We start from the raw sequence: 21050 nt of genomic DNA, 5'->3' as shown, positions 1-21050 counted from the left end.
GCACAAGCCACAAAATAATCTGAGACGCTGATCACATGTATTTGACTGTTTGCTCGTTCTCATAGAAATAGCAAAAAAAACTGGTGCTACTGAGAACAATATGCAATAAATGCTTATCAGCATTCGAAGAATTACGTTTTTAGTCATATAGATTTAACATTTTTTGAAGACCTTCCCTGTCCCTTTATGCAACAAAAATTTAGAAAACGCAGCAAAAACACCATTTCCCTTATTTGTACTAGCAAAAACAATATTTAAAATAAATGTTTATTAGCACCAAAAGAATTCTTTTGAAACTCCAGAACGGAATTTGAAGCATAACACAGAACTCAAATCATTTTTTAAAGCAACTGCCCAGCCCCAATGGACAAAGGGTCAGATTCTTCAAACTATATTTGGCGCAAATAGTGAGAAGCACCAGCTGCTGGAGGCTCTCTGGCGCATTTAACCACTTGTGCCAACAAAAAATGTTCTACGTAATCAAGTGTCATTTTCACCTGCTTTGTGCAATTGCCCAAATAAGTGGACATTTTTCTGGGCATTTAAATGCACAACCTAAATTCATAAATGGGATTCACATTGAAATGCGCAGAAAACAAACACATTCCCCTGCGCTTATTTGGAACAGCCACAAGAAGAGGCGCATCACATGACAGGGACATTTGTGACCCACTAATGGGTGTGGCTGGTTTACGTGAGACAGCAGTGTTTTGAAATGCTGCTGTGTCACTTGCATTTCAATCCCCAAAACAAGGATGGAAATGATTTTATTTTTTTATACATTTCACAATTGCAGGCGTTTTAAGCGCTTGCCACTGTGGGGTGTGGTGTGCTAAGACCCTGTCGTACGTCAGTGTTTGCAGTGTGCTTCCGACTCTAATGTATGCCTGGAGCTGGACAGTGTCTCTTTTGCACTGTCACACAGCCCCCAAGAAATTCACACGTCACCTTTGTGAATAAAGTGATCTGCACATTTCCTAAATTGACGCAAGTTTAAAAAAATGCACACCCAATGCACTTTTTTTTAAATTGTGCCACTTTACGAGAATCTGGCCCATATTTTGTTCTGCCTGCCCATGATAAGGTTACAAAAAAATGTATTTTGAACACTTCTAAAATGACTTTAAGAATCCCGCAAATCTCTTGTCTTTTTCATATTTGCCGGCTCTGTGGATTCTCTTTGGTGGAAATAGTGGCAGCTAGGACTCTTTATTTATTTATTTTTAAATTCCCAGTAGGCACATCTCCCACGTGCATGTGATGAAATGTAGAAGTGCTCTGGTCTTTTCTCTTTCTGTCTCTCACTTCTGTGTATGGCTCTTCCCCCATTACCACTCTCACTTCCCTCCAAGATCTTTCTCTCTTCTCCCATCCATGGAACACATCTTCCAAGGCTCCTGCACTTTCATTCTTGCTCTCGTTCACCCCCCCACCCCCACTCCTAATCTATCTCTTGCTCTGTCCAGATCTCTCTCTCTCTCTGGGGGTGTTAAAAGGCACACACTGTTGTCAAAAATGGTCGTTGGGAAAGAGATGAAACTGCCCCCTTGTGTAGCTTCCCTACCTGCCCGTTGTGTGCTTTGATGGCAAGGTGGTTGGGTTAGACCTGAAAGGTTTGGAATTTGTGATTTGGATTTAACCTTCAATCTCCTCTGCGTTATATCTCATCTCACTATTGTGTTCTTGCTCCCTGGGACTCACTGTCCAGAGGGAGTGGATAAGGAGATGGTTCTTAGATGAGAACTACGGTGAGCGACTCCAGTGTCCCTCAATGCTGATGGAGTTCCGCTGGCAGTCTAATGGGCTGCTCCACTTTGCTGAATGGCAAAATACTGGTGGGCCTCTCTGCGGCCACCAATTGCATGGATCTCCCCCAATTTTTGGGGAAATCCCTGTGTCCCTTTTTTCTTACCCAACGCACTTTCTGCAGACCCTTGCACTTGCTACCAGACTTTGGGATTTGTTGCACTTTGGATCGCATAGCACCTTGTTGCTGACCCCTTTTGGAATAAGAGGTGGAGGTCCTGTTTCTTTGAACATTTCCCTCAGAACCACACTGGCCCTCCCCTCGTTTTACACCCTAACCACTGACCGACCATCCTGGCATTTTATTCTGGTAGGTGATTCGGTTAAGACTGTCGGTTTTAGAAGAAAACTGGTTGGTTGGAGTGCAAGGTGGTTTGGTGATGCTAACGATGGGTACTCATTTGTCAGGCGAGGCAGTTGGATGTGGTGGACAAAATAAGAGTGGGGTATGGAGAGAACGGAGGGATGTGAGAGTGTCACCCACATGACTTGAGGTTATTATATGGCCTGCCACCATTTTGTATTCTAGAGCTACCCATGGCATGGGTGAGCATTTATTAATTTGGGACAGGTGCCTATTTGCATTTGGTTGATATGTTTTTCTTAGTATTGCCATTTCAGATCAATGAGCTGTGATTTCTTCTTCGAGTTACGTAGGCTACTCGTATTTGACTTTTCTGAAATAGCCATTTTTATTTATAAGCAACTAGCAGAAGTACCCATTCTCAGAACGGGTTCTGTAGTCAGACATGATAACACTGTAAGTCGCTGTTCCATATGCTTATCGCTTGATGTGTTTTGCACCCTGAAGTAAACTGCACTGAGAATGGACATGTGTGGCTGGCTGACATACCCCAGAGCAGACGTTGAGGGGAGCTGAGAGTTGGTGTGATGCTGCATACTGGAACCTTCTGTACTCTCTCTACACCTGTCACCTCACCCTGGCATGATGCAGTTAATTGCAGTGCATTGCAGTGCAAATATCTTACAAAGCGTGCACCCTAGGGCCTGGACCTCAAGTTTTGTCCATTGTGTCGTGGCCAGTCCTACGACCACATGGATGTTTTGCCAATTTTAGGCAACAGTCTCATGTCTGAAGGTGCTGGAATCTGGGAAACGGGTGGGGTGTCCAAATGTCATGTAGCCAGTAATGTCTGGAGGATCCTAATGGGTACTTATGAATAATGTGGTGTCGATTGGTTAAACAGCAAATAACAAGGGGGGGGTCCTGGGAGACTCTCTGCCAGACATGAGTCCTGGTTACAAGAGCCTTACCCAGAGTCTTTAGCTCACTATCTTTCACAGAGGAGAAATATCCCCCAAACATATCAGTCTTTGTCCTGCCCTGGGGCAGTCCAGCACCGAAATGCTAGGCAATTCTCCTCTGAACAAGAGTACCAACAGCAACCCCAGACACATGTTTCGGTCTGGTTGGACCTCATCAGTAGGGTGGATCTGTGCCTCTCTAAGAATAGCGAGCAAGGGGTCCACGTCTGGATTCCCCTAGTAGCTTAGGGTGAGACCCAAAGTTACTTGAAATATGCAAATAACAGGGGGTGGGTCCTGGGGGACTCTCTGCCAGACCTGAGTCCTGGTTACAAGGGACCACCGCCCCTTGTTATCTGCATATTTCAAGTAACTTTGGGTCACACCCTAACTTACTAGGGGAATATAACTCCCAAACATATGTTGACTTTTGCTGAAATCTTGGTAAAAGGGTGGGGTGTTCAAATGTCATGTAGCCAGTAATGTCCAGAGGGTCCTAATGGGTAACTATGCAAAACCTTGCGCAGAATCGTGAAATGGTGTGGAATTATATAAGGAAAACCACTTTGCCAAGCCACAAACTCCCAAACAAATGTTGACTTTTGCTGAAATCTTGGAAAAGGGTGGAGTGTCCAAATGTCATGTAGCCAGTAATGTCCAGAGGGTCCTAACAGGTAACTTTGCATAATGTGCTGCAGATTGGTGAAACATGTGGAATTGTATAAGGAACAACGTTTCACCACAGATCCCACCACAACCAAACACAGTTTACTTGAATATACATAGATAGATATGTGTTCCTTTCAATTAAATTCTGTTAAAAACAAGCACTGATACAGCCTATAGTTTTGTTTTGTGTTTAGGTATTAAATACACATTTCCCAAGGACTGCCATCATATGTCCAGATACTCACACCATTTTCCAGCTGTTGCCATCTCACAATGGCAGTGCTAAGCAAATGTCAATCCCATGCCTATGCAAAAGCCACAACTGTTGGCTTTATCAGTGCTTAATTTCCATTGTGTTTCATGCAAAGGTGGTTAAAAGAACTGTACCAACAAATCATCTCAATATTTCAGATAAAAGACTAATCACCCTTTTTAATCTCTTTAGGTGCCAGGGTCCCACTGATGGATGTGGATATTCTTCTCATAAATCCACGCAATGCCATTGCCTGTCCAAATAACAACTGCCTGTGGCCCAAATCCAGTGGTGGTCAAGTTCTGGTTCCCTACGTCCTCTCTCCTGATTTTGGTAAGTGCAATACTTTTATCAAGACTATAATACATGTTCTCTCCTCTTCTGGGGATAACTTGCCAGGAATGATGGTCCTTTCACTTACGAATGAGCTCCTCGTTCCATACCGGAAGTGTCCCCTGAAGCGATGTTGGCTGCCGTGTCCTGCTGTTTTCATGGAGTTTCCTCTCTCTATGACTTCCATCAAAGGGGATTGGGCATGCAGGGTGGGGAAGAAGAAGGGACCAGTTGTGGTCTGGCATAAAGGCCATGATCCTGGGTGGGTTCCACCAGCTGGGTGGCAATGTAGCTCCTTGGCAATGGTTACCAATAGGTGGGACACCAACACAGCTACTACTCAGTCTTCATTACCATGCTGCCACTGGGATTACAGCCACCCCAATGCTCTTGTTTGTTTAGGGTGCAGTGTTTTGTAATTGTAAAAAAGTAGAATGAGAATAATAGAAACAGAGGAAACCCCTTAGTTGGGGAAGGCCATCCTTTTGAAGGCATGGATTGTTATTGAGTTTATCCTGCAGGGATGTTGCCATTACACTGAGGGCAGATTGTACATACGAGGTGAGGTGAAGAGGCTGTGGATGGGCTCTTTCGGAGAGGTAGAGATTTGACAGACCTTATAGTGTGAAAAGAGAACTAGGTTGCAGGGTCTACAACTGGATTTGTTATTTTCTATGTTTTGTTTTATCAATGTTTTCCAATACTATGCAAAATGTGCGGATTCCGGAGCACTACCAACAGATCAGTTGCCCAAATGCAAAATTTAGCATTGCCTGGGTGCCTACAGTAGAAACTGACAATTGTTTTTAATCTAAGCATGATCTGTTAAACGTAGGAAGGACATCTGAGACACACAATGGTGTCTTATTCTCACCAAAAGAAGCAAATCTATTTTTAATTGTAATAACATTGTGAACATTTAAAAAGACCCACTTTATAATTTTAGTACAAAAACATATTTTTTGAATGGCTTGTTTTATAACATTGTACACTGGCTCTTTTTAAATGTTTGCAATGTGCATTTCCAAAGATCAGTTCAGCATATATTGTAGTCCTAATAAGAATGTTGCTGTCTTACTGGGCAAAACACAATTTCAGACCCTCAAATAACCATTTCAATTATTTTCTGATGGGAGGTTATCAGTCGAAGACAGAAAGTTTGGTATTCTCCTATTGAACTCTTTCCAAATACCTCTATTTGGAAGGGAGCATATTCCATTAATGGGGCTCCTGGATGCGTTCAATGAAAACAAATACCATTTAACATGAGAACGGCCGCATATGTCTATATTTCACAAATATGTCTGTGATAAAAGATTTGCATGCTTGAATGACTAAATGTATAATGCACGCTGGGCTTGCTTCCCATTTCATTTTTTTTTTACAAGACTCACACAGATATGGAAGTGTTTGTTATCATGAACCGTATGTAATCATTTGGACAGTCTCCAATTCAGATGCCAAGATAGAACGGCTGCAACGTCTGTCACTCCATTGAAATATCCCAGAATTAGTAGTGTTCATGTGTATTATATTTTGTAACGGTAAATTAAACTCCAAGTATTTGACCATATACGTCGACCGGTTATTTCTGATGCAATTTCAGAGCGAAATGACGAGTCTACAGCAGTTATCAAAATGCTGATTCAAATGAAAGTCTTAACTTCCTTTCTCCCGCAGGTGCCTACCAATTTTTATTCTCTGCTGCAATGGAGGAGTTTAAAACAATGACCTGTGTGAATTTTGTACCCCGCACACGCGAAACCGACTACGTGAACATCGCCTTAGGGAGTGGGTAGGTCTCACATATCCTTTTCATTACAAAGGCACTGTTCTTTTTCTGGAAATACAACAGATAAAATACCTCTGAACTGAATGCAATCACTAGTGAAATCGGTAAACAGTGCACATCATGCATATGTTTACAACACTCGTGTCCTTTTTGTGATGGTGGTTCCCAGACCTTCCCTGCATTTTTCTCTCATTTGATTTCCATATTTGTTTCCTAGACTCTCTGTATGTGCTTATCAGTTTCTGCCTGTATGTGATTTACATTTTCCTACTGTATGCTTTCCATTCTGCATCATGTGTCTCACAATTTGTATGTGTATGTGCTTCCCAGTTACTCTCTATATGTGTTCCCAGTGTTTTACAGTCTTTCTCTCTCCACGTGTGCACCAGTATCTATCTGTATGTGTTTTACAGTCTCTCTATATGTCTCTCAGTTCGTTCTGTAGGTGTTTCCCAATTACTCCAGGATGTGTTCTCTTTGTGCTTTTTATAGTCTCTGTAGACGTTTCTCAGTCTCTCGCTATATTTATCTCCCAGCTTCTCTTTGCATGTGTTCACCGTTTTGCATATGTTTTACAGTCCCTGCCATTCTCTATCTGTATGTGTCGCCCAGCTTCTGTCTGTATGTGGTTTGCAGAAACTGTGCATGTGTCTCCATCCTCTATGTGCATGTGTTACACAATCTCTGTTTACATGTGTGTCTCAGTCACTCGCTATATGTGTTTCCCAGTTTCTCTTTGCATGTCCTCTCTGTATATGTTTTACTGTCTCTATTTGTCTTTATTTGTTAGTCTCCCTGTGTCTATGGCCACCAGCACCTATCTGCCTGCATGTGTCTTACAGTCTCTGTACGGGTTTCTCAATCTCTAGCTATATTTATCTCCCCACTTCTCTCTGCATGAGTTCTCTGCCTTTGCATCTGTATGTGATTTTCAGTAGCTGACATTGTGTCTCCATCTTCTATATGCATGTTTAACAGTCTCTGCTTGCATGTGTTTCACAGTATCTCTCTGTATGTGTTCTGTGCATGTGTTTTACAGTCTCTGTACGTGTTTCTCAGTCTCTAGCTATATCTATCGCCATACTTCTCTCTGCATGTGTTATCTGTCTGCATGTGCTTTACAGTCACTGTATGCGTTTCTCAGTCTCTCTCTGTATGTGTCTCCCAGGTTCTCCCTGTATGTGGTTTAGAGTAACTATGCACGTGCCTCCAGTCTTTTTATGCATGTGTTGTACAGTATGTTTGCATTTGTTTCTCACTCTCTCCATGTGTCTCACGTTTTCTGTCCATATACGTTTTTTGTTTTGTTTCTCAGTCTCTTTTGTGTCTCTGTTTCTCTGTTTGCTTTCCAATAACTAATGTGCTTGTCCATGTTACCAATTTGTTTTGCAAACACCCCCCTTTCACTCTCTCTGAATGAATGTTCTGCCAAAAGCTGACGTCGTCTTTAAAATAAAATGTCAGCAGCTTTTGACCAATCAAATGCAAAGTTTACATTTTCTAATAAAATAGATTAGTTTTCTCAGACTCACACATGCTCAGTACCAATGTCTCTTTTGGAACAGTTTCTCTAAAGCCACAGCACAGAGTAAGTTCTGGGTGCTTTCCAAATAAGGTGAACGTTCTTTGGGCTGTTTTGAAGTTATGCACCTGAACTTCAGCCCCAAAAATGAAAAATGAATACATTTGTGGCACAGGACTTTTAGTGTTATGTCACCATGGATTAACAACCCACCCCATGGATCCTAAAAGCTGAAACCTACAGGAACTACTTTAAAAACGAACGTTCTCAAATGTTCACAAAGAGCCACGAATCAGACTAATGAGGGCCCAATTCATGGAATTATTTGCGCAGAAAATAGGGTACTTGCGCACCAAAATTCATACAAATACGCGTTTGTCGGTTCATGGATTCTAATGTAAGGTACTTTCCCTGGACTTGCGTGGAGTGTGCACAGGCTTGGCATGTCTCTGCGAGCTGACAAGGGCCTTGCTCGAGACTCCATGCAGAGCGTGGGCTAGGCTTGTGCAGAGGGCTGGGAAGGGGGCGGAACACCAAAAATGGGGAAGAACTTGGGCGTTCCGTGGAACGGCCTGCAGGCATTCCCTCGCACGCCCACAATTGTGCGGCACAAGACATATTCATCGATTCGATTGCGCAAACTCTCAGCTGAGAAATGGCCACAGAAGTCCTTCATACTATCCGCCACCTGAAGGCAAGTGTAATTACACTTGCGCATAGATCAACACAGAGGTGGGGTTGCATGTCGTATATAGGGGTGCATGTACACAACCTGGGTTCCGATCTAATTTAGGGATGTGCGTATGCAGTTTAGCGGGGTGCAGGAATGGTTTACGAGGGTTTGCACACAGATTTTCTGAATAATTACTGAGTTATGATTTTTTTTTTATTTGCATGTTTTCGGGGTGCCAGATCCAGTTATGGGGGACCCCGGGCACGCTCCTCGAGATACAGGCCTGCTTGTGGGGACCCCACGCACTGTTTAAGGTGTGCATATATTCACACCCGGTGAAGCGCACAAAGGTAGCTGTTCTGGCTGTTTATGCTTTGCTTGTGGGCGTGCCTGGGGCGTGCCGGCCGCGATTAGCATTTACGGTTATTTTGCGCTGTAAATTCATGAATACGCAGGGCGTGCATTTTTCATTCTGCACTCAGGCTCGGCAGTGTCATACTCAGCGTGCGGCCTTTGTGGGATTTCTGCACACATTTCAATGAATCGGGCCCTGAATTCTTAACTACCAGTAATAACCTACACAGAGCTACAATCAGATACATGTTACAGTTCAGTTGTGGGAGATAGCCAGCTTGCACCAAAATCCTCCTGCCTGACCAGTAGAGCCAGAATTAAATTGCCAGTTGCAGCAGAAGCTTAGATGCCAAATCCAAAATGATTAATGTACCGCAATGTGGGCATATTTTCTAAACGCAGGCGCATGCAGCAACGCATTCAGTCCCATATCGAGCATTTTATTACAGTGATCAGCCGGACGTTCCAATTAATTCAGCATCATTAGCTTCTCTGATGACCACTTGCACTCAACAGATAGAGCCCACATGTGGCTCCCCATCTGCACCTGCTTGTGTCACACTCTATGACGAGATAGGGAGCATTTGCAAAGTAGCAGTCCCCTTTTAAGGTGACATATGGCTTAACCATCTCTGTTCTTATGTCCTTGCATCTGACATATGGGCCAACACACCGAGGTGACTCATCTTCATCCTTTAACTGCATGACGTGAAAAAGACAAAAGTCTGACCAGTCTCACTGTCTCCCGTACAAAGATACAACTGTTTCTCATGACTTCACATAACACCCTTCTGATCCGGTGACATTTCTGTATTTCAAACATTAGAAATGCATAAACTGCACCCCAATTAAATTCTAGAATTGCATGGGATGAACTGGAGACAGCACTAGATTCTCTAATTTCACCAGAAATGTTGGCTTTTGGATAGGGTGACCAGATGTCCCGGTTTTCCTGGGACAGTGCGGGCAAATCGCCCTCTGTCCAGGGGACCTGGGATTTTTTTAATTTTTAAAACCGCATCCAGGTTTTGCAAGGTGGGTGGCTACAGTCCCTACAGTCCCTATTTTTGCCAGGACCCGATTTCACCAACTCTTCCTGTGCAATTGGGGGCCTGAAATGCTTTTCATGCCCCCATTTTCTCCCCTTTCCCCTCCCCAGCGCTCTCCTCCAATGAGAGGAGTGTGCCTGTGAGCACACCCCCTCCTCGCTAGCCACAAAAGGCCAGTAACATAGAAGTAGGACTGAAGTCTTATTTGTATTTACGTTAGTCCTACCTCTCTGTGTATGGCCTGCCCGGGTTTCTGGTCACCCTACTCTTGGAACAAGTCTAGTGCTTTTGAAACAATTCTCCAGGTAAATAATCCTCCCACGCCCTGAGTCTGAAGAGCTGCATCTACTGGTATCTGGATTTCGTTGAGCTGAGCAGACACAAGTGAAGAGGGATGAATTGCAAATTCACCTAAATTGTACACCGACATATGTACAGCCTCTTGCTGAATTGGCAAAGATTCATCTCTAGGTGAGGATTCTCTTAGCAGAAGAAGATTGTGCTTGAAGCCCCTGAGGTAGCTGACCACCTGACCAACAAATGCCCTCCTCCTTTTACACCTTCTCCTTGTCTACTATAATGCTCCTACCTTGCAAGACATACATGGAAGTTTGTAGAGTTGTAAAATTCAAAGTAAAATCTGAGCACCATCTGAATAACATGAGTCCCATAAACAGCTTTCAATTGTCCTTCCTGCTGTCCCGTCCCCCTCCACCAGCAGTTCCTCACAGTGTACCTTTACCTGCTGCAGTAGCTGTCTACTAGGTGTCTCCTTTCCTGCTTTTGTCACAAGGGGTACAACCCCTTATTAGTAATAAGTGACGTGTCCTCTTCTGGCACTGCTGATGCTAAAAGGCACCTCTACTGTCCTGGAAAATCTGAAAGGTATTCTGAAAACAGCCGATTGAGCGGTTTTGCTCTGGCCAAGTGCTTTTGAAAATCTTTGATGGAAACACCATGCTAACTGAAACCTTGGCTTTGTCCAAAACTGTAAAGATGCCCACCAACTTCACCATCACTTTCCCAAACAAATAGACAGACAGGAGCAATGTCAGTAGGGAATCGGCTACTGATGTAGGCAACTCCTACAAGTAAGAGTCAATCATGAGGATCCTTCCACACAACCCAATAGAAATGGTGCAGTTATTATGTCTCAATAACTGCACTGGCCTTAGCGACAGTGACCTATGATCCCTGAATGTATCAGTTGCCCGACTCACTGACCTTTTTTATGAGCTCAAATCTTTGCTAATGTGCCACCAACACCCGGCACTATTTCTTGGCACACTCGCCATAATCAATCTACACGCTTGTTGAGATATCAGATTCTCTTTGATAAAAAGGTATACATTTTGGGATGTTGATCAGGTGTAACAATATCGCCGCCTCAATACATGTCTATGGGCACTTTGCCTTCAGCTGTTCTCTGGCGTATATGCCGATAGGAATTCTGAGATGCTTCATAAAGAATTCTGCAACTGAAGGGAGGGGGAGCCTTGCAGGAGTATTAACCAGGGTGTAGCATCTCATCTGGGTCAAATAGTTTGCCCCTATTACTTCCTCTTCATTCTGCCCCTCTTTCATCATTGCTGATCTTTGACCTTCTCCCCATTCAGATCTTCAGATTTCCCCTCACCATTCTGTGAGGGCAGACCCCTAATGACCCCAGCCCAAAATGGCTCCACCACGTGAGGAACGAGTTTACACCTTGTACATAAAGCAAGTTTTATTGTACAATTATGATGGGAGCAGTTAGATGTGTTGGAGGACCAAACTAACCCAAGTCTCAACAAACCACATCAGTTTACATCTCATATACATTTTTGCAACAGTTAAAACACTCAGAGATATTCTTTTACAATCCACCCCTAACATATGATTGGACAAAAACCTCTTCAAAGAAACCGCATATTTTCCCAATTCATACATTTTAATTGGCCAGTTTTATCTTAATTGTCATCTTCAGGTCATATGTAGAACAAACCTCTTCTTAGGATTTATCCGTGGTAGTTCATGACATCAGCACATGGTTAAACATTCGCATTTAGCACAATTCATTACTAGAATTAACTGCCCTTTTAGCCTTAACCTTTGATTTGCACATGGTTTGCATAAATATTTCAAATGATATGAGGAAGTTTAGGTAAATAAATTCTTTTTGAATTAGCGATGCTATCTCATTCCCCAGGGCACAGATCTACCAAACTGGCACTTTATCACACAATTGAAACTCCTGGGTATGCTTGGGTATTGACTTACCCTGTGCTTTACTGCTGACCAAAACAAAATAACAAAACCCCATCTGTCATGCTCTCAGGCATCAGGAGAGTCCATCTACTATCTACGGTACTTATCAGACCATAAAACTCATGGCTAATTTCTGCAGCTGTGCTGACCGCGAAGGTTGTGAAATTACTTATTCACCTATCCCCTGGCTTCTAAAACCTCACAGAACCAGTTTTAAAGTTCACTTTGGGAAACACCCCCTTGCTAGTTTGGTTTGATTCATTTGTGAAAAGCCCACTATATTGAGATTTGTGAATTCCCCATTTATTTGTCTTAATGTGTATGTATGTTTTTACATTTGGTGAGTTGACAATTTATCTTTATACTCGCATGCAAGATAATATGTATCAAATGCTAGCCAACAGGAACACTAAAACAACATATCCCATCCATAATTAACTACACTTCGATACATATAAAAATGCACAGTGCACCTCATAATCTTGGGGACCCTTCCTGACCACCCCAACACTTCTAACAACCTTTACTAATGCCCCAAGCAAGTAAGCATCACCATTGCCCAGCCTATTGGACGTGTTCCTGGTGCTCATTCCCTTCAACATTAAATATCTTCCAAGATGAGCCCTTACTTTGCTTCTATAAGCATCAGGCACATAATGGAACTCAGTCTAAAAGTCATGCTACTAGAGGGCAATGGCAATATGTTTGCCTGAGGTATCTTGAGTGAAGCGGTGTCCTACCTCTGTTTCTATATAATACCTGGGGTCAGGGATAGTTAAGGATCTTTGCCTCACATTGGTGTGTAATGTTCACCTTTTCACATCGGCTCTCATGTCTCTACTCTGGCTCATGTGTCCAGTGATCTAGAGAGGGTGATCTGTTGCCTTAAACATACGTCTTCTGTGATATGTGTCAGGCCAGTTTTGCAGGCTGGTAGACAGAATTGAAGACGCAAATGGAATTCAGCTGTTTGCACACTGTCTTTAGGACCTCTGACACACTTGATATCCTTAAAGGGCACAGTGGTGTCCTATAAGGATCCATGGCGTAAAAGTAGATGATGGATTAGCATCCCGGGCTTTATCACCATTACCCTTCTCAGGTCCTGACCACTCACATCACACATGGTGCCGAATGCCAGACACAAAGAACCTGGGAATATGTGCAGTGTGCTCTACTGCTACCAGTCCTCCTTACTAGAACTCCAAGCATGTCCTGACAACCATGCTACCATACTCTACTGACACTTTGAGCAAACAGGACTATCCCAGTCCTGCCAGAGATTGTTAAATTCACTAAGATCTCTACATCTTCTATTGACTCACAGTGCATGCAATGCATTTGGGTCCTGGTTTATGATACGTCCAGCATTTGAACACGGGAAGAAATGCTAGACAAGCACAGATCAGTTTGATCTAATAAACAAAAGACAACATTCAAGCATATCAAAAAATAGAAGGTTTAGGAAAAAGCACATAATTCTTGCATCTGGTTTTGCAATAGACTCAATCAACATTGGTCATTCAGTAAAGATCTGTGATCATTGGCAAACAAGATGCTAGTGTCCTGTGCTTTCAGCTGCCATTGTTAGTTGAACATTGCCAACAACAGCTTTTAAGTCAACTCTCAGAAACCTAGAAACACGAAGGAGATGATGCATCTAGATGGGACTAAAGGTAAAATTTGAGAGAACCTTGGAAGGAGAAATATTGTTGAGGTATGTTCTTTAACATCACTGTATATAATTAAGTTGACCAAATAAAAATACCAACTTTTGTAAAAATCACAAATTGTGACTCATAAAACCACATAAACACACCAATAATTGTTAGATATAAAGTAATTTAAACTGTTGTAAAGCCAATGTCAAATTCTCTTTACCAGTGATCTCAGTATATTTTAAAGCTTATTTCTGTATGATTCCTATATTTCTAGATGTTATTCAATGATAGGAAGAGGCGGTGGAAGTCAAACATTGTCCTTGTCTAGGAACGGCTGTCTTTCTATTGGAGTCATTGAGCACGAACTAATGCACAACCTGGGCCTTTACCATGAGCACAGCCGCAAAGATCGTGACAGCTACATCGACATTAGGTGGCAGTACATCAACCAAGGTAAAACCCCAGGGGTTAACAGTCTACTCTGGGAAGGCTCATATTATCGGTAGGTGACCACAGATAAAAGTAATATCTGAAATGGGGAAAACATGAAGGTTTATGTTGAGGATACATTCCTCAACTCCCATAGACATCTAAGCCTCCTTCTTTGCCCTCACCTCAATGGTCTACCCAATGAAGTAAACTCGAAGTGAAATGAGCTATTAGAAGAAGGAAGGATGTGGGGTTGAACGATAGAATAATATATATCAGCATAACTGTATAATGAATAAGACCATCTTACTCTGGTGAATAAAAACAGAGATTGCAAGTGCTTGCCGGAAAACCCCAATTATATTCTTAGATATTCACATATGGTTTCTTTTCCATGGCTTTACTGCTGATTATCCACTGTGTGACAATCTCTATTGTCTTCGTCCTCTGAAAGCCAATCATTAAGGGTCAATTGTTAATTTACACAACTGCTAGTCTGGATTGATTTTATCAATAGGTTTCTGGACAGAGATTTAATTTCTTCTATGTTGGGCAGATGCATTTCTCTCAATTAAAAAATGATGGACACATTTTCAATTTGTTATGGTAGGTAACCAAAACTAGTAACAGGACAAGGTACAAAAGGGTACATTTTAGGGATCATAGCCTGAAGAAATGAGTAGAGTTTGGTCAAATGGATGTCTTTGTGCTGTTGGATAACCTATATCAATAGTTGTGTCTGTTTTCAAGAACGTCTGTAAGAATGTCTGTACAATGCTACTACATTTCCCAAGCTGCTTTGTATATTTTTCTTTCATAATTGGCCGCCTTCATCTACCTTGACCCCTATTATCATGGCTACACTATCTTCTCTATTTATGCTCTACTGACACTTTGAGCGAACAGGACTATCCCAATCCTGCCAGAGATTGTTAAATTCACTACGTACTCTACATCTCCTTTTGACTAACAGGGCATGCACTGCATTTGGGTCATGGTTTATGATACTTCCAACATCTGAACACGAGAAGAATGCATTAGACAAACACAGATCTGTTTGATCTACTAATAAACAAAAGCAAACATTCAAACATATCAAAAAATAGAAGGTTTAGGGAAAAGAACATAATGCTTACCTCTGGTTTCGCAATAGACTCAATCAACGTTGGTCATTCAGTAAAGACTTAACCTTTGATCATTGGCGAACTGGACCAATCTTGTTGATTCTAATGTAACTATAATATTCAGTAATTCCACTGCGTTGTTGCTTTCCAGCAATCTAGAAGTCTTACCTTTATCACCTTTTTCTTGCTCCTCCTCTCGTCCCTTCCAATTTAACTTTAGCCTTTGCTAGCTTCCCTATCATGTTTTCAGTTTTATGTTTCTCCTTTTTTTTAATTCAAATATCTTCATGAATTAGCACCCACTATTTGTCTTCTCAGAATCTTTCCCTCTGCTGAATTGCTCCCTCCATTCTCCCTCTCCACTCCTCAAGCTAGTTGTGCTCTGTTGAGAGCTTAATGCCCCCAACCAGTGGAATGCGTTCCCTCTTCCTGCATAGTCTTCTTTATTCTTTCTGTCGGTCCTGCCATCTGACTCATCTTGTGCAGCCTTCCTTTTCTTGAAAACGACTCCATGCATGTGTTTGGTATTAATCAATATCTATTTAATTCCACAGCACTTTCTTTTAATCTATGTACATCATTTTGGTGAAAACACTCCCTGCATTCAATACAGTGAAATGCATGCAGTGCTCTGTGCTATGATTAACACTGTACAAGGTTGGTTTGCCATTGATCTTAAAAAGTAAATGCAGCAAATCTTCCTACGCCACGTTCCCAGAGTATATCAAAAGTAAATGGCCTCACTACCTGTAAACTCAAACCTAAAATCATACTCCCTCAATCTCATCAAATTATCCACTTCCAGTTTATCTCAGCATGGTGCTTGTGCCTCTCCAGTGCTTGGGGCCTCTCTTTAGAACAGCCTTTCGGCCAGAATTAAAACTCCCAAAGACTCATTTGCTTGGTAGCAAGTTTGTAATTGCGACTTTCTACTCCTTTAAGCAAACTTGAAGCTCTCCGTTATGGCACGTTGATAATTGATAGAAGCAATTCAATGAATTAATGAAAACATAAATTGTGTTCACTCTCACCTAGCGTGAATGGCAAGCATTTAAAAGACCCACATCTTTTACATATTTTTTATGATGGTGTACATTTTCATGTAAAGCTCACTCACATTATTTTGCGGGCAGACAGGGTTTACAACACAGATGCAAGCTGCTCAGGTTTGTAATAGCCATGCGTGTCTCTTTCTGAAAACATAGGATTCACTAAAACAGAAATACGGGTGAATTGCTTTAAATGAGCCCTAAAAAGATGTTCACTGCAGGATCATCGGTTGCTCAACATCGTCCACAAGAACAGTGCTACAATGGGAGGACATGCTCAGCCCGGGTGTGGGGTGTTTAAAAGATCCTATAATTACATTTATGGGAGGACTAGGAAACGGTCTCCTTTTCAAAAAATAGGCTGAAGCACAAACTGATGAGCTGATTCGATGTAACTGGGCCATTATTTTCAGTTACTATGCTCTAAGGTCACGTCCTCCAAAATGTGTAGTTAACACACTGATATCAATGCGTTGTAAAAATAAAGCCTATTTGTGTGAAGGTGGTGTCCCAGTGACACTGGTCATTATTTGGAAAACATGAACATCTGTCAGCAGTGAGTAAAGTATATATGCAGCCAGACATTGAGTTCTAATTGTTTATCACAGTCCTTGTTACTGTTCCTTTCAGATGATCAGCCCAACTTTAACAAGGAGATGAACGCCAACACCCTGGGTCTTGCTTATGACTACGGCTCAGTGTTGCACTATGGCAGGTAATGATGGAAGGCATAATATGTGAAATATACAAAGCCGTGTAGCAAGATATCACAGGCCGGATCCTCATGCTGATGCAGACGGTACAAGCATTCTGATGTCCTGGCAGATTTTTGAGGGATGGCCGCATGTTTCTTACCATCACACTTTGCACTCAAAGTTCCTGCCAATTTTTCATCAAAGCAGTCTTCTTTGAGTTAATGACTTAATTAGAGTTGTGAGCATACTACTGGTGTAATAAACCTTTGGAAACCAGGTCTGCCTTTAGCAACTCCGTTTATAAGCAATATGTGTGTCCTTCCCTGAAATCCTGATAAAAACAAGCATTGGCAACGCCAACACTTTTGGCTTGTTTATAAGTATCAGGCATTTTCCAGGCACTGCTATTATATTCGCAGGTACTCGCACCATTTTGCACCTGCTACCATCAACGGGCAGTTAATACAACTCCGGGAGTGACTGACAAGTGCCTTAGCTTTGCCTACATAAACCCAATCTGTTGTCATTGCAAAGCTTGTTTGTTCTTTGCATTCTGTGTTCTGAACTCCATGGGAACAGCAGAACCAGAGGCTCCATAATGTAAAATAAAACAGGACAGGCAAGCACGTATAGAGGCTGGAATGATAATCCTAGGCCTAGCCCTCGTGCTATGGCATTGGCCTCCTCTTCTGGCAATGACATTTCCACTGTAACAGCCACAGCACACTCTTTGGTCCTGGTAGACCTGTATGCCATCCTCTTATGTATGGTAAGGCCATGTCTGGTGCTCGCAACTTCCCATTCCAGGCTGCAGGCCTGTGCAATCTATTCTCCATCCATCTACGACCCATCAGTGATCACATAAGCTTTAGGAGAGCCCTCAAATCCGGACACTTTTCCCAGTAATTTACCTTATTCCTAGGCGGTTATCCCAGAACTCTCTCAAATATAATGTCAGCAGTTGGTATTTCAGTTCTGTAAGCTTCTGTTTATTAGCAAGAAGTCATCTAAATGAATTCGCTAATAAGCCTATTGGCACATTCACACAGTTCCACTGTATCTGGTCTTGGAGTTCACATTGCATTTTAGGGGTGTTGTCCTAACAGAAGCAGAGTAATATTCCTTAGATGTGTCACTCTTCCTCAAATCACTGGGCTTTATGACACCTCACTGGGGGGTGGGGATCTGGCAGTATATATGATAGTGAAGTAGACAGCCTTGCTGCTTGTCCTGAAATAGCAAAGAATCCTAATAGTTGTAAAATGTTACATAATCACAGTTTTTGTGTACGTACTGGTATTAATCATTTAAGGGTTATGCGTTTTCTTATCAATCTTCCTTCTTTGCAATAGAAATGCCTTCACTAATACGGCTGGACAAGACACAATCATCCCAAAACCTGACCCTAATGTCCCTATTGGTCAAAGGAATGGAATGAGCAACCTGGATATAGCCAAGATCAACAAGCTCTACAGCTGCAGTAAGTGCCCTTTTCTTGCCCGGTGCCACAAACTGAGGGTTCAGCTAGATCACCCTTACTGCCCTCCTAAAACTGTTAGAACTGTTATGCATCCACTCTGCATCCTAGGCCCTTGGCATCTAAAGCGCCCCTGAGATGTTTAGACTCCCAGCATTGGTCTGCCAACATATTTCACACAATGGATTCACAATTCAATGCTTTTAAGAAATTGTTTTGCTTGTTCTGTCATTCATGCATTCGTTCATTTGTGACTTAATTAATTCCTATTCTTTTAATAATTAAGCACGTAAGCACTCTGTGATGATAGTCCCATGCTGGAAGAGTACTCAGCATGTATTCTTAACTTTATAGATCTCAAACCATATGAGTGCTGCTAATCCTTTATACCCCCTTCAAATGACTCCTTTAACTATCCCCACTGATGACCTAACCTCACTGCACATTCATTACAACACCTCAGCAAACCAAGCTTACATAGTTTATGCCACAGAGCTCCCTTCTCAACATATATCTGTTATACATGGTCTTCTGAAACTGTACTCAGAGGGCCTCAGTGATTGATGGTGTGGTAAAAAAAGTGGTGCTAATGTGATGGCTCACACATTTACTGCAGTGCCAAATTCAGGGTTCCAATCCTGAAACTTTGACAAATCCACATGGTTTTGTGTGGAATGCATTTCCACAACACAACTCCATTTCTATGTCTGCTAATATGCAATCCCCAGTAGAGTCCAATGAGACTCCAAATTTGGAAAATTGAAGGCACCATCTAAATCATCCATACCCTTACTGTCACTGGAGGCTTGCCAAATTCCGGTAACAGTGTTTGAGTTTGGCAAATGTTTCTGAATTAGTGTGCTTTATAAAACAGAATGTGCTGCACATGTACTCTTATCTATGTCCCCAGTTACAAACCAAGCATGTTTTGCAATAGGTTGCCTTTCAGCAACGCAGGCAACTTTGTTTTTTCAAGGCCTAGTTTGTACCCCAGCCTGACATTAGTACATCGTTATAGTTTTTTCCGGTTTAGTTTTGGCATATAGGTGGTGCTTCAACACAAATTAGTGTGGGTCAAAAGTAATGCTATAGAACTAATTAAGTGTAAAGAGGAGAGAATGGCAATCTACTATTGCCACTAGTGGCTATTGCATTGGAAGCTCCCTTCCTTGTGCGGCTTGACCGATTCATCAATTGTGATGAGTCCCTTCCTCTAACCCCTAATGTTCAATGCTGGTCACTGTGACTTGCATTGATGGGAGTGGTGAGGGGGAGTGGCTTAGTGGTAAAGTGGCGACAGTAGCTTTGCAGGCGGGATGTGTATCCAAGTAGGGGACCTTTGGATGAGTTCTGGAGCTATGCCAAGCTAGGGCTTGAACACATCGCTTTGCCCCAAAACCCTGGTTCCCTGTGGTCCTGTGAGCAGCTGTGGGTCTCTAGTGTTTAAGATTTTTTTAAAGTATGACCTCGACCCTCATCCCTTGTGATCTAAGATGAAATGGGTAAGTTGACAATTTTAAACTTAAAACTTCAGACACAGTGGTATGGCTCTGTAGTAGCTCGTGAAGTGGTCTGTGTAGTGTTTGCATTGTTTACTTTGGTTAAATGGGCAGTACAAAGGCACTGCTTGGCCAAGGAGTCTTCCCAGCCATAACAGACTCCTGAGTGTTTTATTTTAATGTCCGCAATGCCCGCAAGACCATAGAGCATCCAAGGCCTGCAAGGTCTATAAGATAGTGGCTGGTCAGCCCCTTCTCGTCTATCAATAAAAGTCACAAGACCAGGTCAAGGAGACGGGACATCTGCTGTCGCCACCATACCATAGCGCTACCATTTACCAAAATGTTCCAGTGGCCTCTGAATATGGGAAAGAGAAAGGAAACTGCCTCTCCGCCTCTGAAAGCAGCTCCAAATAAAACACAACATTTGGGTACACTTAATGTGTACCCAAGTCAGTCAAGTGGTGGGTGAACTAGAAGCTCAAACAAATGCAATGGAGAGAAGATTAAGGCATAGCAATATGGGGGTACTATCAAGTGAACAGCACAAAGAAGAGGCTAACAAGCCCAATATTACAAGTTCCCTTGCCTGCCACAACACCCCTATAGCTATTGAGAGCAGTATGGGCAAGTAGATCTCCACCCTTCAGAAGACCAGCGAGTGTACAACAGAACTACCTGCGGCTTTGGTAGTCGATAGCTGAAACAGCACAGGATGCCTCAGTGGTGCTTCCTTTAGGGAGGACATAAGGAAACAACTAATTATCCACCATATTGCTACCCAAATTTAAATGGTACATGAATGGCTTCCCCGTTTGATATGTTGCTTGTGTCTGCTCCTGTATCAGTTATTATTGAGCATGAACCAGCACTCAACTGAGAGAACCATCTATCTCTTTGATGAATAAAGTGGCTCAGTGGACAATTAACTTCAATCGCAGGACCAGCCAATGGTCCCAAACGTTCCATATGGTAAGAAGAATTGGATGGATTGGCAATACATACAAATAGCTAAATGCTGACCGTATAATTTTTACTATGGAGCTGGAATAGTCAACTCTTTACACAATTCAAATTTAACAAAGAATCGCTGCCAACTCGGACATTTTATTGTTCTGGTAACTTTTTCTATCCCTGCTTCCAAAGGCTGCT

At 42.3% G+C, this 21050-nt stretch overlaps 1 protein-coding gene across 1 annotated transcript in view; it reads left to right on the top strand.

The window, feature by feature from the left end:
- Nucleotides 1–21050, top strand: part of LOC138503499 (embryonic protein UVS.2-like) — an 80944-nt gene that overhangs the window by 9567 nt on the left and 50327 nt on the right. Inside the window, exons 7-11 of the mRNA XM_069623280.1 lie at nt 4187–4327; nt 6008–6122; nt 13900–14078; nt 16858–16942; nt 18275–18402. Coding sequence (XP_069479381.1) covers nt 4187–4327; nt 6008–6122; nt 13900–14078; nt 16858–16942; nt 18275–18402 — 648 coding nt within the window. The remainder of the gene's footprint in view (nt 1–4186; nt 4328–6007; nt 6123–13899; nt 14079–16857; nt 16943–18274; nt 18403–21050) is intronic.

This window comes from Ambystoma mexicanum, chromosome 11, assembly GCF_040938575.1.
Source record: "Ambystoma mexicanum isolate Mex_15411 chromosome 11, UKY_AmexF1_1, whole genome shotgun sequence".
Taxonomy (NCBI): Eukaryota; Metazoa; Chordata; class Amphibia; order Caudata; family Ambystomatidae; genus Ambystoma; species Ambystoma mexicanum.
Note: the sequence above shows the minus strand (reverse complement) of the source record. Positions and strands in the feature narration are given on the sequence as shown.